Below are 12,904 nucleotides of genomic sequence, written 5' to 3'. Positions count from 1 at the left end.
GCTGCAGAGATGGTTGTCCTGGAAAATTCTCCCAACTCCACAGAGAAACTCTGGAGCTTTGTCCGAATGACCATTGGTCACCTTCCTGACCAAGGCCCTTCTCCCCTGATTGCTCAGTTTGTCTGGGCAGCCAGCTCTAGTAAGTCCTGGTAGTTCCAAAATTCTTCCATTTAAGAATGATTGAGGCCACCGTTGTCTTTGGGACCTTCAATGCTTCGATAATTTTTTGGTACCCTTCCCCAGATCTGTGCATCGACAATCCTGTCTCAAAGTTCTACGGACAACTCCTTTGACCTCATGGCTTGGTTTTTTCTCTGACATGCACCGTCAACTGTGAGACATTAAAACCTGTTTTCACTTTGTCATTATGGGTTATTGTGTGTAGATTGATGAAGAAAAATATGCATGTATTCCATGTTAGAATAAGGCTGGAACGTAACAACATGTGGGAAAGGTCAAGGGGTCTGAATACTTTCCCAATGCACTGTGTGTGGGTTATATTATACACTGCTCAAAAAAATAAAAGGGAACACTTAAACAACACAATGTAACTCCAAGTCAATCACACTTCTGTGAAATCAAACTGTCCACTTAGGAAGCAACACTGATTGACAATACATTTCACATGCTGTTGTGCAAATGGAATAGACAACAGGTGGAACTTCTCAGTGGAACTCAAAATACCAGCAACAGTGTGTGAAAACCTTGTGAAGACTTACAGAAAACGTTTGACCTCTGTCATTGCCAACAAAGGGTTTATAACAAAGTATTGAGATAAACTTTTGTTATTGACTAAATACTTATTTTCCACCATAATTTGCAAATAAATTAATTAAAAATCCAACAACGTGATTTTCTGGATTTTCTTTCTCATTTTGTCTGTCATAGTTGAAGTGTACCTATGATGAAAATTACAGTGGGAGAACTTGCACAATTGGTTGCTGACTAAGTACTTTTTTGCCCCACTGTGTGTATAATATATATGAAGTCGTTTACATACACTTAGGTTGGAGTCATTAAAACTCGTTTTTCGTGGCCTCCCGGGTGGCGCAGTGGTTAAGGGCGCTGTACTGCAGCGCCAGCTGTGCCATCAGAGTCCCTGGGTTTGCGCCCATGCTCTGTCGTAACCGGCCGCGACCGGGAGGTCCGTGGGGCGATGCACAATTGGCCTAGCGTCGTCCGGGTTAGGGAGGGCTTGGTCGGTAGGGATGTCCTTGTCTCATCGCACACCAGCGACTCCTGTGGCGGGCCGGGCGCAGTGCGCGCTAACCAAGGTTGCCAGGTGCACGGTGTATCCTCCGACACATTGGTGCGGCTGGCTTCCGGGTTGGAGGCGCGCCGTGTAAAGAAGCAGTGCGGCTGGTTGGGTTGTGTATCGGAGGACGCATGACTTTCAACCTTCATCTCTCCCGAGCCCGTACGGGAGTTGTAGCGATGAGACAAGATAGTAGCTACTACAACAATTGGATACCACGAAATTGGGGAGAAAAAGGGGTAAAAATTCAACAACAAAAAAAAAACTTGTTTTTCAATCACTCCACAAATGTCCTGTTAACAAACGATAGTTTTGGCAAGTCAGTTAGGACATCTACTTTGTGCATGACAAGACATTTTCCCAAAAATTATTTACAGACAGATTATTTCACTGTATCACAATTCCAGTGGGTCAAAAGTTAACATACACTAAGTTGACTGTGCCTTTAAACAGCTTGGAAAATTCCAGAAAATTATGTCATGGCGTTAGAAGCTTCTGATACCTGAATTGATACATGCTTCTACACCTGCATTGCTTGCTGTTTGGGGTTTTAGGCTGGGTTTCTGTACAGCACTTTGAGATATCAGCTGATGTACGAAGGGCATTTGATTTGATAGGCTAATTGACATTATTTAAGTCAATTGGAGGTGTATCTGTGGATGTGTTTCAAGGCCTACCTTTGCTTGACATCATGGGAAAATCAAAAGAAAAATCAGCCAAGACCTCAAAAGAAATTGTAGACCTCCACAAGTCTGGTTCATCCTAGGGAGCAATTTTCAAACACCTGAAGGTACCACGTTCATCTGTACAAACAATAGAACGCATGTATAAACACCATGGGACCACGCAACCATCATACCGCTCAAGAAGACACATTCTGTCTCCTCGAGATTAACATAGTTTGGTGCGAAACGTGCAAATCAATCCCAGAACAACAGCAAAGGACCTTGTGAATATGCTGGAGGAAACAGGTAGAAAAGTATCTATATCCACAGTAAAACAAGTCCTATATCGACCTAACCTGAAAGGCCGCTCAGCAAGGAAGAAGCCACTGGTCAGAAACTGCCATTGAAAAAGCCAGACTACGGTTTGCAACTGCACATGGGGACAAAGATTTTACTTTTTGGAAAAACGTCCTCTGGTCTGAGGAAACAAAAATAGAACAGTGTTTCCATAATGACCATCGTTATGTTTGGAGGAAAAAGGGCGAGGCTTGCAAGCCAGAGAACACCATCCCAACCGTGAAGCACAGGGGTGGCAGCATCATGTTGTGGGGGTGCATTGCTGCAGGAGGGACTGGTGCACTTCACAAAATAGATGGCTGCATGAGGAAAGGAAATTATGTGGATATATGGAAGCAACATCTCAAGACATCAGTCAGGAAGTTAAAACTTGGTCGCAAATGGGTCTTCCAAATGGACTATGACCCCAAGCATACTTCCAAGTTGTGGCAAAATGGCTTAAGGACAACAAAGTCAATGAATTGCAGTGGCCATCACAAAGCCCTGACCTCATTCCTATAGAACAGTTGTGGGCAGAACTAAAAAAAGCATGTCCCAGCAAGGAGGCCTACAACCTGACTCAGTTACACCTGCTCGGTCAGGAGGAATGGGCCAAAATTCACCCAACTTATTGTGGGAAGCTCTTAGTAGGCTACCCAAAATGTTTGACCCAAGTTGAACAATTTAAAGGCAATGCTACCAAATACTAATTGAGTGTATGTAAACTTCTGGCCCACTGGGAATGTGATGCAATAAATAAAAGCTGAAATAAATAATTCTCTACTATTATTCTGACATTTCACATTCTTAAAATAAAGTGGTGATCCTAACTAACCTAAGACATGGAATTTTTAAATGTCAGGAATTGTGAAAAACTGAGTTTAAATGTATTTGGCTAAAGTGTATGCAAACTTCTGACTTCAACTAACTAACTAATTAACTGTATGTATGTATGCATGTATGCATGTATGCATGTATGCATGTATGCATGTATGCATGTATGCATGTATAAGCCATGTCTCAAAGCTTAAAAATCCTTCTTTAACATGTCTCCTCCCCTTCATCTACAACATGTCTCCTCCCCTTCATCTACAACATGTCTCCTCCCCTTCATCTACAACATGTCTCCTCCCCTTCATCTACAACATGTCTCCTCCCCTTCATCTACAACATGTCTCCTCCCCTTCATCTACAACATGTCTCCTCCCCTTCATCTACAACATGTCTCCTCCCCTTCATCTACAACATGTCTCCTCCCCTTCATCTACAACATGTCTCCTCCCCTTCATCTACAACATGTCTCCTCCCCTTCATCTACAACATGTCTCCTCCCCTTCATCTACAACATGTCTCCTCCCCTTCATCTACAACATGTCTCCTCCCCTTCATCTACAACATGTCTCCTCCCCTTCATCTACAACATGTCTCCTCCCCTTCATCTACAACATGTCTCCTCCCCTTCATCTACAACATGTCTCCTCCCCTTCATCTACATTGACTGAAGTGGATTTAACAAGTGACATCAATTAGGGATCATCGCTTTCAGCTGTATTTACCTGGTCAGTCTATGTAAGGTTTCCCCATCTGGCAGCCCGTGCAGTCTGTGCCCTAATTTGTCCTGCGGATGGTTTTATTTGGCCCCCCAAAATACCACAGTGTGCCATCACAGCAGCAATATTTGTGACCTGTTGCCACAAGAAAAGGACAACCAGTGAAGAACAAACACCATAGTAAATACAACCAGTGTTTATGTTTATTTATTTTCCCTTTTTTGTATTTTAACTACTTGCACATAATGACATTTTAAATGTCTCTATTCTTTTGGAACTTTTGTGAGTAATGTTAACTGTACATTTTTATTGTTCTTTCACTTTTGTTTTATCTACCTCACTTGCTTTGGCAATGTTAACATATGTTTCCCATGCCAATAAAGCCCTTGAATTGAAATTGAATTGAGAGAGAGAGTTGAAATATATTTACCTTTATTATTTTTCATTAACCCTTCCACCCCGCCCCTAATTGCAGTAAACTAATGGACAACAAGACTTAGGCTTCTACTTCCAGCTTATACACACTTTCATTTTACAGACACAATGTATTATACAATAGTTATCTTTTGTTTGTTTGTATCCTTCAGCTACCCTCAACCCCACCCATCTATCTCTGAAGACCATTCAGCTTGATTTATATTTGCCATATATTTCTAACTGTGCTGTTTCACAAACGTTCTGAACCTATATATTTTACATGAGTTATCTTGTTTTTAACTGTAGTGAGATTTCATACCTCCAGGGTTTGCTTTCGGACGAGGAACGAGTCCACAAAGCCTCTACACATCTGAGGGTTGAGAGTCTCCTTCAGCCCCCGCACCAGCTCCTTCATCTCCTTCTTGTTGTTCTCAATATTCTTCAACAAAAGCTTCTTGCTTTTCAGCCAAGGGCCCAGCCAGGGGAACATGTTGTACAACTATCTCCCCGTAAACAAAAAGTTAAGCATGAATTACTCTCTATTATTCCAGTAGCCCAGTACAAATTTGAATAATTTTTAAATTTTCCTGGTTTAGTCAAGTGTGACCAGTTTGTTTTTCACTCTGAGAATATTGGCAAAGTAAACATCATGAGCACATAGTACAGTACCTGAACTGAAACGGAGCCTGCAATTCGTAGGTTCTCATTGGCTCGATCCACTGTGGCTCGGAACTTGGAGTCAGAGTATTCAAACCTGCTGCCGTACACAATGTTGGAGATTACGTTGGCGACAGCATAACTCAATGGCTGGGTTGTGTCAAAGGCTTTACCTATTAAAAAGATCAAGATCAGAAATTCAATTAGAAAACATAAGGATTTTTTTTATGTAATCCTTTTTTTTGGTTTTCAAAATCAGACCTACGAATTCTTACCCTCATGTTTTTCCAACACTTCAATCAGGTAGTGAATTTCCTCTGAGATTTTCTCCTCACTCCCTTTCTTGCCCATCCCAAAGTCTCTAAGGTTTGTCAGGGCAAAGCGCCTCATCTCTTTCCATGAGTCTCCATTGCCAAACAGAATACCTATTTAAAAAGTAACATTGTGCAGGTGTCAGGAACTAATCATGACAGGAGAAAATCACATATTTGTCACATATTTATAGCTCCAAATATGCTTGCTTGACAGAATATTGTTGAATGCAACAGTTAACCGGGATTACAAGTTTCTCATATACTACATTACCATGTCCATTGGTGAAATCATACAACACAGGAAGCATGCCCCTGTCCCCAAACTCCTCTGCATGGTTGACCAGCGCCTGCTTGACCGTCTTGTATCCTGCCAGGATGACCACTTTTGTGGGTCCAAAATGAACCGTGAAAACAGACCCATATTTCTTGGATAGCTGTAGAACATAAAATAAGACTAAATGCATGGTTTATTAAAGGTCCCGGACAGTGACAATCATATTTTTCATCAAATTTGAAGATATTTCAATGTAACCAGTTCATAGCAGTTTGACCCAAGTATGAAAAGTACTGTAGCTGGTACATTGGAAAAGCTGATAAAGTTACTGGTCCCTTCCCCCCCTGTCAAACACTTGGATTCATGAGGCAGGCATTACTTCTGGCTTTATTCAATTTCAGGTAAAACCGACCATTTTAAAAACACCAATGGTGGCTCTTATAATCTTAACCAGTTTAAATATGTTACACTTTAAATCTGTCATCATATATCTTTTGTTTACAAACTGTAAAATAGCTCAAGCAGAACGATACTGATAACTAACCCCTTTCCATGCGTTGTGGTTTTTAGCTTGCAAGCTACTTACCAGCATGCCGGATGTCATAGTGTTAATTTAACGTTGTTTATCAAATAATGAAGACAATACGATCGAGTGTGCAGTGCACATTCGAGCGAAGTTGCTTTATCAATTGAGGAAAACATTCAATGGGTCTTTAGTATTGAATAGCCATTTATTTGTCTATGCCTGCAAATTGTGCTCCTAAATGGTAGGCTAAGAACAAACTCTTATTTTCAATGACGGCCTAACAGTGGGTTAACTGCCTGTTCAGTGGCAGAACGACAAATAAACATATCCAGGTGTTAGAATGGCCAAGTCAAAGTCCAGACCTGAATCCAATCGAGAATCTGTGGAAAGAACTGAAAACTGCTGTTCACAAATGCTCTCCATCCAACCTCACTGAGCTCGAGCTGTTTTGCAATGAGGAATGGGAAAACATTTCAGTCTCTCGATGTGCAAAACTGATAGAGACATACCCCAAGCGACTTACAGCTGTAATCGCAGCAAAAGGTGGCGCTACAAAGTATTAACTTAAGGAGGCTGAATAATATTGCACGCCCAATTTTTCAGTTTTTGATTTGTTAAAAAAGTTTGAAATATCCAATAAATGTCGTTCCACTTCATGATTGTGTCCCACTTGTTGTTGATTCTTCACAAAAAAATACAGTTTTATATCTTTATGTTTGAAGCCTGAAATGTGGCAAAAGGTCGCAAAGTTCAAGGGGGCCGAATACTTTCGCAAGGCACTGTATATAGATTCTTAGAGCCATAATCCTAATATACTGTAGGCATCCGGCCTCACTACAGTGTGCAGGATCACACTGATTCGTACAATGTATAACACTCATCTTCCATCTGAATGCTTGAAATAAAACTATACAAAGTAACAATATTGATATCATGTAAAAGTGAATTACTTAGGCTTTAGGAAATGCCACAAACTACAGAGCTTGATGGTGAGGGGAGCGGGAGAGGAGGGGGAACCATGTACCCCGCTTCAGTCACCCACTTGGCCACAGTCACCCCCAAGATATAAGCGGGAGACAAATCCAGCTTTGACCTCCTACTTGTCAGGCCTCTCATACTGGGCAGACAGGGGTCCTGGGATGGACAGCTCACACAGCTTCCCCACATACGACGCTGGATCAAGTGTGACCTCGTTGAAGAGGAGATCCAGGAGCCTGTCTACGTAGCTTGAAATGTATTTTTTGTTGTGGTGACCAACTTGTTTAATTTGTTTTCTTCAGAGGGTTACAGGTATAACACCAAAAGGAATGCATATAAAGATAACCACGACCCATTTCCCCCTTAGTCCCCGTACCCCCCTTCACTGTGGGCCAGAAAGCAAAGAAAGTAACCAAAGTTGAAATACAAAGGCAAGACGGCCACTGGCTGCAAAAGGCATGGATATTGTTTTTAGGTTGTACACAAAGGGAATGCAGCAAGGAACTTCGAGGCATTATCAATCGCTTGTCAAACTGTGAATGACAGACTGATGAAGTGTGTACAGCCTGCGCAAAAAACAAAGCAGAGCTCATGCCTTTCATGCTTTTTTCAAATTAATATTAGTCGCATCATGCAGCCTTAGAATGTATTAAAAATCAAAACACTTAGCCCAACATTTGTATGACAACCAAAGCTACATAAATAACTCTAAATGAAGCATGTAGGAGGACCTGTTTCTTTAACTGCTCAACACAGAATAGCCGCATGTGTGCAAATATCCTTTCTATTTTTTTCAGCTATGTTAAATTTCATTCTTCATACTATCAAATATTTCCACGGAATTCCAAGCAAATCTTGTCTGCTGAATGAACTTAGTGAGCCCACAGCCATATGGCACAGCCAGATCAGGGCCTAACATAAGGACAACTCAGAGTATGCTATTCTGTTCTTCTGAAATAGACTACATTTTCTTCATATCATGTTTCTAAAATAAATAATGGATTTATTGTGATGGTGTAGGCTATATTACATGAATTTATTAGACTTTTTAAAATGTGGATGTTCCGAAGGTCTGCATGTGTGGCTTGTAGGCTGTGTGGAAGCCAGCAGATGGTAAATGTGCTTATGTTAATTAACGGTTAATTACCGTGAGACCGGCAGTTATTTGCTTGACAATCACCGGCTCTTTCATGACCATAGCCCTAACTATGACTTACAGTATGTTGGGTCTGTCTTCGCAGAATTCACAGCATATCCCCTTTGCCTTGGGAAAGCTGATTTTTGTATCACAGCATTCCTAATGCGGTGGTTGCCTGGGAAGCTATGCAGACCGAATATATGTTTAATTTTCTAAAATGTCTCATTACAGCTTGATGATAGTGGAAAGACAAAAGGAGATGGAAAGTGAAATAATCATAATAATACCTCCCCACCATTATGATTAGCCCCAATGACACAAGCTACATCAACTGTAGGACAACCCACACAATGGAATAGAAGAATATGTTTGTCAGTGGTAAATTACAAGTACTATACACAGGACTTTCACTGGGGATGGGGGGGAGCTTTTCCTTCACACAGCCTGTCAGCACGCTCTGTTGTGTTTGTGCAGTCCTAAATCCAGTCAGATGAACACTCCAAACAGCCTACCGACAACTGAGGCATCCGCATGGTCCTAAAGGACTTGGCACGTTTTTTAAAATAACATTTAAATTATAAAACTGGGGGGAACAAAAATACAATTTCATAATGTGGGGGGACGTATCTGAAATTGCATTTTTGTTCCCCCCAGTTTTATCATTGGAATGTGATCAAATTGGGGCAACTGTGTGCTTTAGGGCCATGCGGACGCCTCATAGTTGTCGGGAAGGCTGTTTGGAGTGTTCATCTGACTGGATTTAGGAGTAGTCAGTATGGCAATGTAACGGTATAGATCTGTCAGTTTCCCTAGCTAGTTCCCTACTTTTCACACTGACAAAGTCATAAATAGCTCTAAAGTTACAGGCTTCACTGTCATGGTGCACAGTAGAGGTCTGCGCAGGACTGATTTCTAAATCCTGCTCCCGCTCTTCCACCCGCTACCGCAATAACTGGTCCCAAACCTAACCGAAGTCCCACAATGTTATTTAGGCTTATGTGAAGCAGCTCATTAGCCAGCCATGGTCCCAGCTATTTTGCGCCCTATAGGCAATATCAAATGCGCAAAAATAACTTAAGACATGGGATAAATTAGCTGAGATTCTCACATGGCCCTTTCTATTACTGGGCAATATCAGGAAATATGCTAGATGTAGTTTAAAGAGAGCAGAGTTGGAGAAACGTGCACTTTCTCTTGAGCTATTTTTATAGCCTACCTTTTAGGAGTGAGAAGATTTTCAGACAGAAATATGGGTGATCAATATTTAGCCCTATTTCTAGGCAATGTAGTAAACTATAGCCTAATCATAGGCCTATTTAGGAAATATATTAAATTGGAAAGATAACTACCCTGTGCTTCTCTCGACCACGTATACATAGGCTATAGTCTACTCTGTTTAGTTGAGATCTCGAAAGGTACTGCTACTGAACTGGAAGCAGCAAGAATGATGACAGCGACACTTGACGTTTTAGCATAGTCCTATAGGTTCTTAACTGACTTGCCTAGTTAAATAAATGAATAAAAAGACATGTTGTAGTCGCATGCTTGAGTATTGCAAAATAAATGTAGAAATCTATGTTATTCAATTATTGCGCTCACGTGCTCCAACGAGTGCCTGCGTTGCCAAGGGCTAAAATAGAAATTAGTTATATTTCTGATGCAGATCGCGCTGCAAGTCCTGCCTCTCCCATCTCCTCATTGGTTTATAGAAGCAGGTACCCAAGTGCCATCTCCTCATTGGTTATACCCACGCGGGTACCCAAGTGCCATCTCCTCGGTGACTGTAAGACGAACGAGGTCAGTGGCGGTAATGCACCTAATTTGTGAAAGTTGCCAATCGCAATATAAAGTCAAGAGGTGAAAAAGCCTGGAAGAGAGATGACTAGAATCGATTCGGTTGACCGTTTTATATGTGGAATAATTGTAGGAGTAGAACCTTGTTATTTTACCTGAAATGCACAACTCAATGTTTATATCCCAGGACAAATTAGCTAGCAACAGCAAGCTAGCTAAATAGGACAAATTGGCTAGCAAGTGCAAGCGAACTAGCTAAATTGCCTTAAAATAGTTTAATGATTTCGACTTGTCCCCAAATTAATATAATTTGTTCAGAGTTTGTTTTGATATTTTAACCTGCATGTCATGATGGCGTTTGGTGTGGGGGGACAAAATACATTTATGCACGATGGAGCACACGCACAGCCGGTTTGGGTTCTGTGTAACACTGACTGGGAGTGTACTATTTAGGCTCATAATGACATGTGGCCCATTGTTTACCTTACCAGGCAATGACCACAAGGGTGTTTCCACGAGCTGTCTGTCAATGTTTTCCTGAGTTTTACACCAATCTTAAAGCTGCAGTCTATAATTCAAACATCAAAACATCCATCCCATCACTTAATTTGGTAAACAGCTGAGGAATGGGGCTGGAGAAATGCAACCACTCAAATTCACAGATGGCGCTATGGATGCAAGGACTGACCATCCGTGAAAGGATCTTTTTAGGCCAGGATTCAATCCGATTGCTGATTTGGACAATGCAGAATGTAAAGGTAATATCCAATTGAGCCGACATATGCAGCTTTTACCGTGAACGTGATCTCTGAGAATGCGGGAACATTGCCTTTAAAACGTGCATAGTGGACAAATGCGATTGGATTCAATCTAGCCCTTAACAATGTTGTGAAGCTATACAGTGTTTGTTTAGAATCACATTGTTTACAAACAAACAAACGCTGAGTTCTAAAGAGTAAACCAGTTTAAAAGGGTCATTCTGCCATTGGTACATCCACTTTTAAATTACTAATTATAGCTATTGATTCTTGAAGAATATAACTAGAAATACCTTGTGAGCTTAGCTCAACTGTCATACCCCATCAGAACCCAAAGTATGAGATTGTTAAACATAAAAATAAATACATGTAGCCTCTAAACATGATTAAAACTACAATGTATTAGTATGGATGGTCAGTCATTGCATCCATAGGTTTGTCTATAATTTCAGAGGGGTTATATTTCTCCAGCCCCATCCCTCATCTGTTAACCTAAAACAGTAGTGGGGTGTAAGCTTTATTGTTTGAACATTGTTCAAAGCATCTAGAAGTTATTCAAAATAAATTAACCAAACAGACTGTGGAGATCAGTGTGTGACTTTAAACAATGCAGGTGTTACGAAACGCCCTGTGAAGTAAACAATGCATGAAATGTAAATATAAAAACCTGAGCTAAAGGTTGTTGGAAGCAGTTCTGTAACAAATAAAGTATAATTCTATGTTGACACATATCTTCAGGAGTGATATTGTTGCAATAGAAGTTGGATTGAAGGATGTGTGGGCTATTTTGGTGAGTTGTTTGGTTTGTGACAAGAAAACTATTAAGATAGGATTGTTTTGTGTGTTTTTACCCCTTTTTAGCATTTATGACAGATACAGATTTTCAAGCCAAATGCCTCTATTATGTGAGTGAATGGACAGTGGTCATCATTTCACCTGTATTATTTGACAACACTTGGCATTTAAAAAACTGAAATGGAACATTAATGGAGGAACATTCTCTGAAAACATTCATGAACTCAGAGCGAGTGTGGAAAGTAGGGCCACATCAAAATAAAAACATTTTAGAGGGCTCCTGTGTTGACAAAAGCTATTGCTAACTGGTTGAAACACCATGTACTCAACATATTGCTTTGACAATACATGCCTATTGAAACTAACTGGAGGTTTTATACCTGCTAAAATACCAACATTTTGAAAATATTTAGCCAGATAAAACAATGTCACAGATCATATCAACAACCACAACATAGTTTAATCTCAGGACTTCCTCTCACCTCACAGAGGCTGCGATAGGGCCTCTTGAGATCCAGCTGGAGCATGTTACCTAGCAGGGGCAGAGGCCTGGGTCCTGGAGGCTGCTTCCCCTGTTCCTCAGAGTTGGAACCAGAGGAGAGGCGGTAAAGGGCCAGCAGAAACAGCAGAGCCCCCAGCAGTGTCACTGTGCTCGATGTCTGGAGAAGACATTCTAAAAGAGACATCTTCAAACAGCTCTAACAGGGCTAAAAATAGTGACAACTTCCTGCTCATTGATCTGCCTGCCAATGGAGGCTCACCTTTTATAGAGCATGGAACAGCCTCAGGGGAGGGGCTAAACATTCTGAAAAAAATGTGCTCTTATCTATGCGAAGGTCCTATGAGGATTTCCCATAGTTTATTAGACCTTGATCAACACTAGATACAAGAAGGCAAGTGTAAAAATAAACATTTACAGACCTTTGAGGTTTGACTGTTAACCACCATCTTTTGAATGTCATTTAGCAACTATTAGATACATATTTCCAACCTTTTTTCACAAATGCACACATTTTGGGGGTCTTTCACATTTGACACTTTAGTGGGGTGTGAAATATAAATGACGTTGAAACAACGTTGATTCAACCAGTGTGTGTGCCCAGTGGATTGATAGATCACAGTGTTGTGCCGAGGTATATTCTATACAAACATTCTGAGTGGATTTTTGGTGCACGACTCCAGGAATTTTGGATTTGGAATTCGTTGGAATTGAATATCCAGACTCCAACTAGAAAAAAAAGCTGCCGATGTCAAGTATACTCATTGATTTGCAATTTATATGGAGCAGTCTGACTCACTGCTAACCAAGGCTAATCAGAAGTCTACGTCTTATTTATCTTAGGGGTGTATCCAAGCTTAGAGAAGTCAGTCATCTAACTGTTATAAATAACTGACATTGTTAGTGTTATGTACCTTTGGTTGGCCTGTTTGAATAGGACAAGAAAGC

At 40.8% G+C, this 12,904-nt stretch overlaps 1 protein-coding gene across 2 annotated transcripts in view; it reads right to left on the bottom strand.

Annotated features, from left to right (window-relative positions):
• The window catches only part of LOC118936318 (cytochrome P450 2K1), an 18,805-nt gene extending 6,601 nt beyond the window's left edge, over positions 1-12,204 (bottom strand). For both annotated transcript variants that reach the window (XR_016486063.1, XM_036939123.2), the window contains exons 1-5: positions 11,940-12,204; positions 5,466-5,628; positions 5,156-5,305; positions 4,893-5,053; positions 4,543-4,722 (exon numbers count right to left, since the gene is read on the bottom strand). Coding sequence is in view for 1 of the 2 variants with exons in the window: in XM_036939123.2 (XP_036795018.2) it covers positions 4,543-4,722; positions 4,893-5,053; positions 5,156-5,305; positions 5,466-5,628; positions 11,940-12,143 (858 nt within the window). In the remaining variant the exon portion in view is untranslated. The remainder of the gene's footprint in view (positions 1-4,542; positions 4,723-4,892; positions 5,054-5,155; positions 5,306-5,465; positions 5,629-11,939) is intronic.
• Positions 12,205-12,904: the final 700 nt, after the last annotated feature.

Source organism: Oncorhynchus mykiss, chromosome 13 (genome assembly GCF_057628025.1).
Source record: "Oncorhynchus mykiss isolate SJ-2025 chromosome 13, ASM5762802v1, whole genome shotgun sequence".
Classification (NCBI taxonomy): Eukaryota; Metazoa; Chordata; class Actinopteri; order Salmoniformes; family Salmonidae; genus Oncorhynchus; species Oncorhynchus mykiss.
Note: the sequence above shows the minus strand (reverse complement) of the source record. Positions and strands in the feature narration are given on the sequence as shown.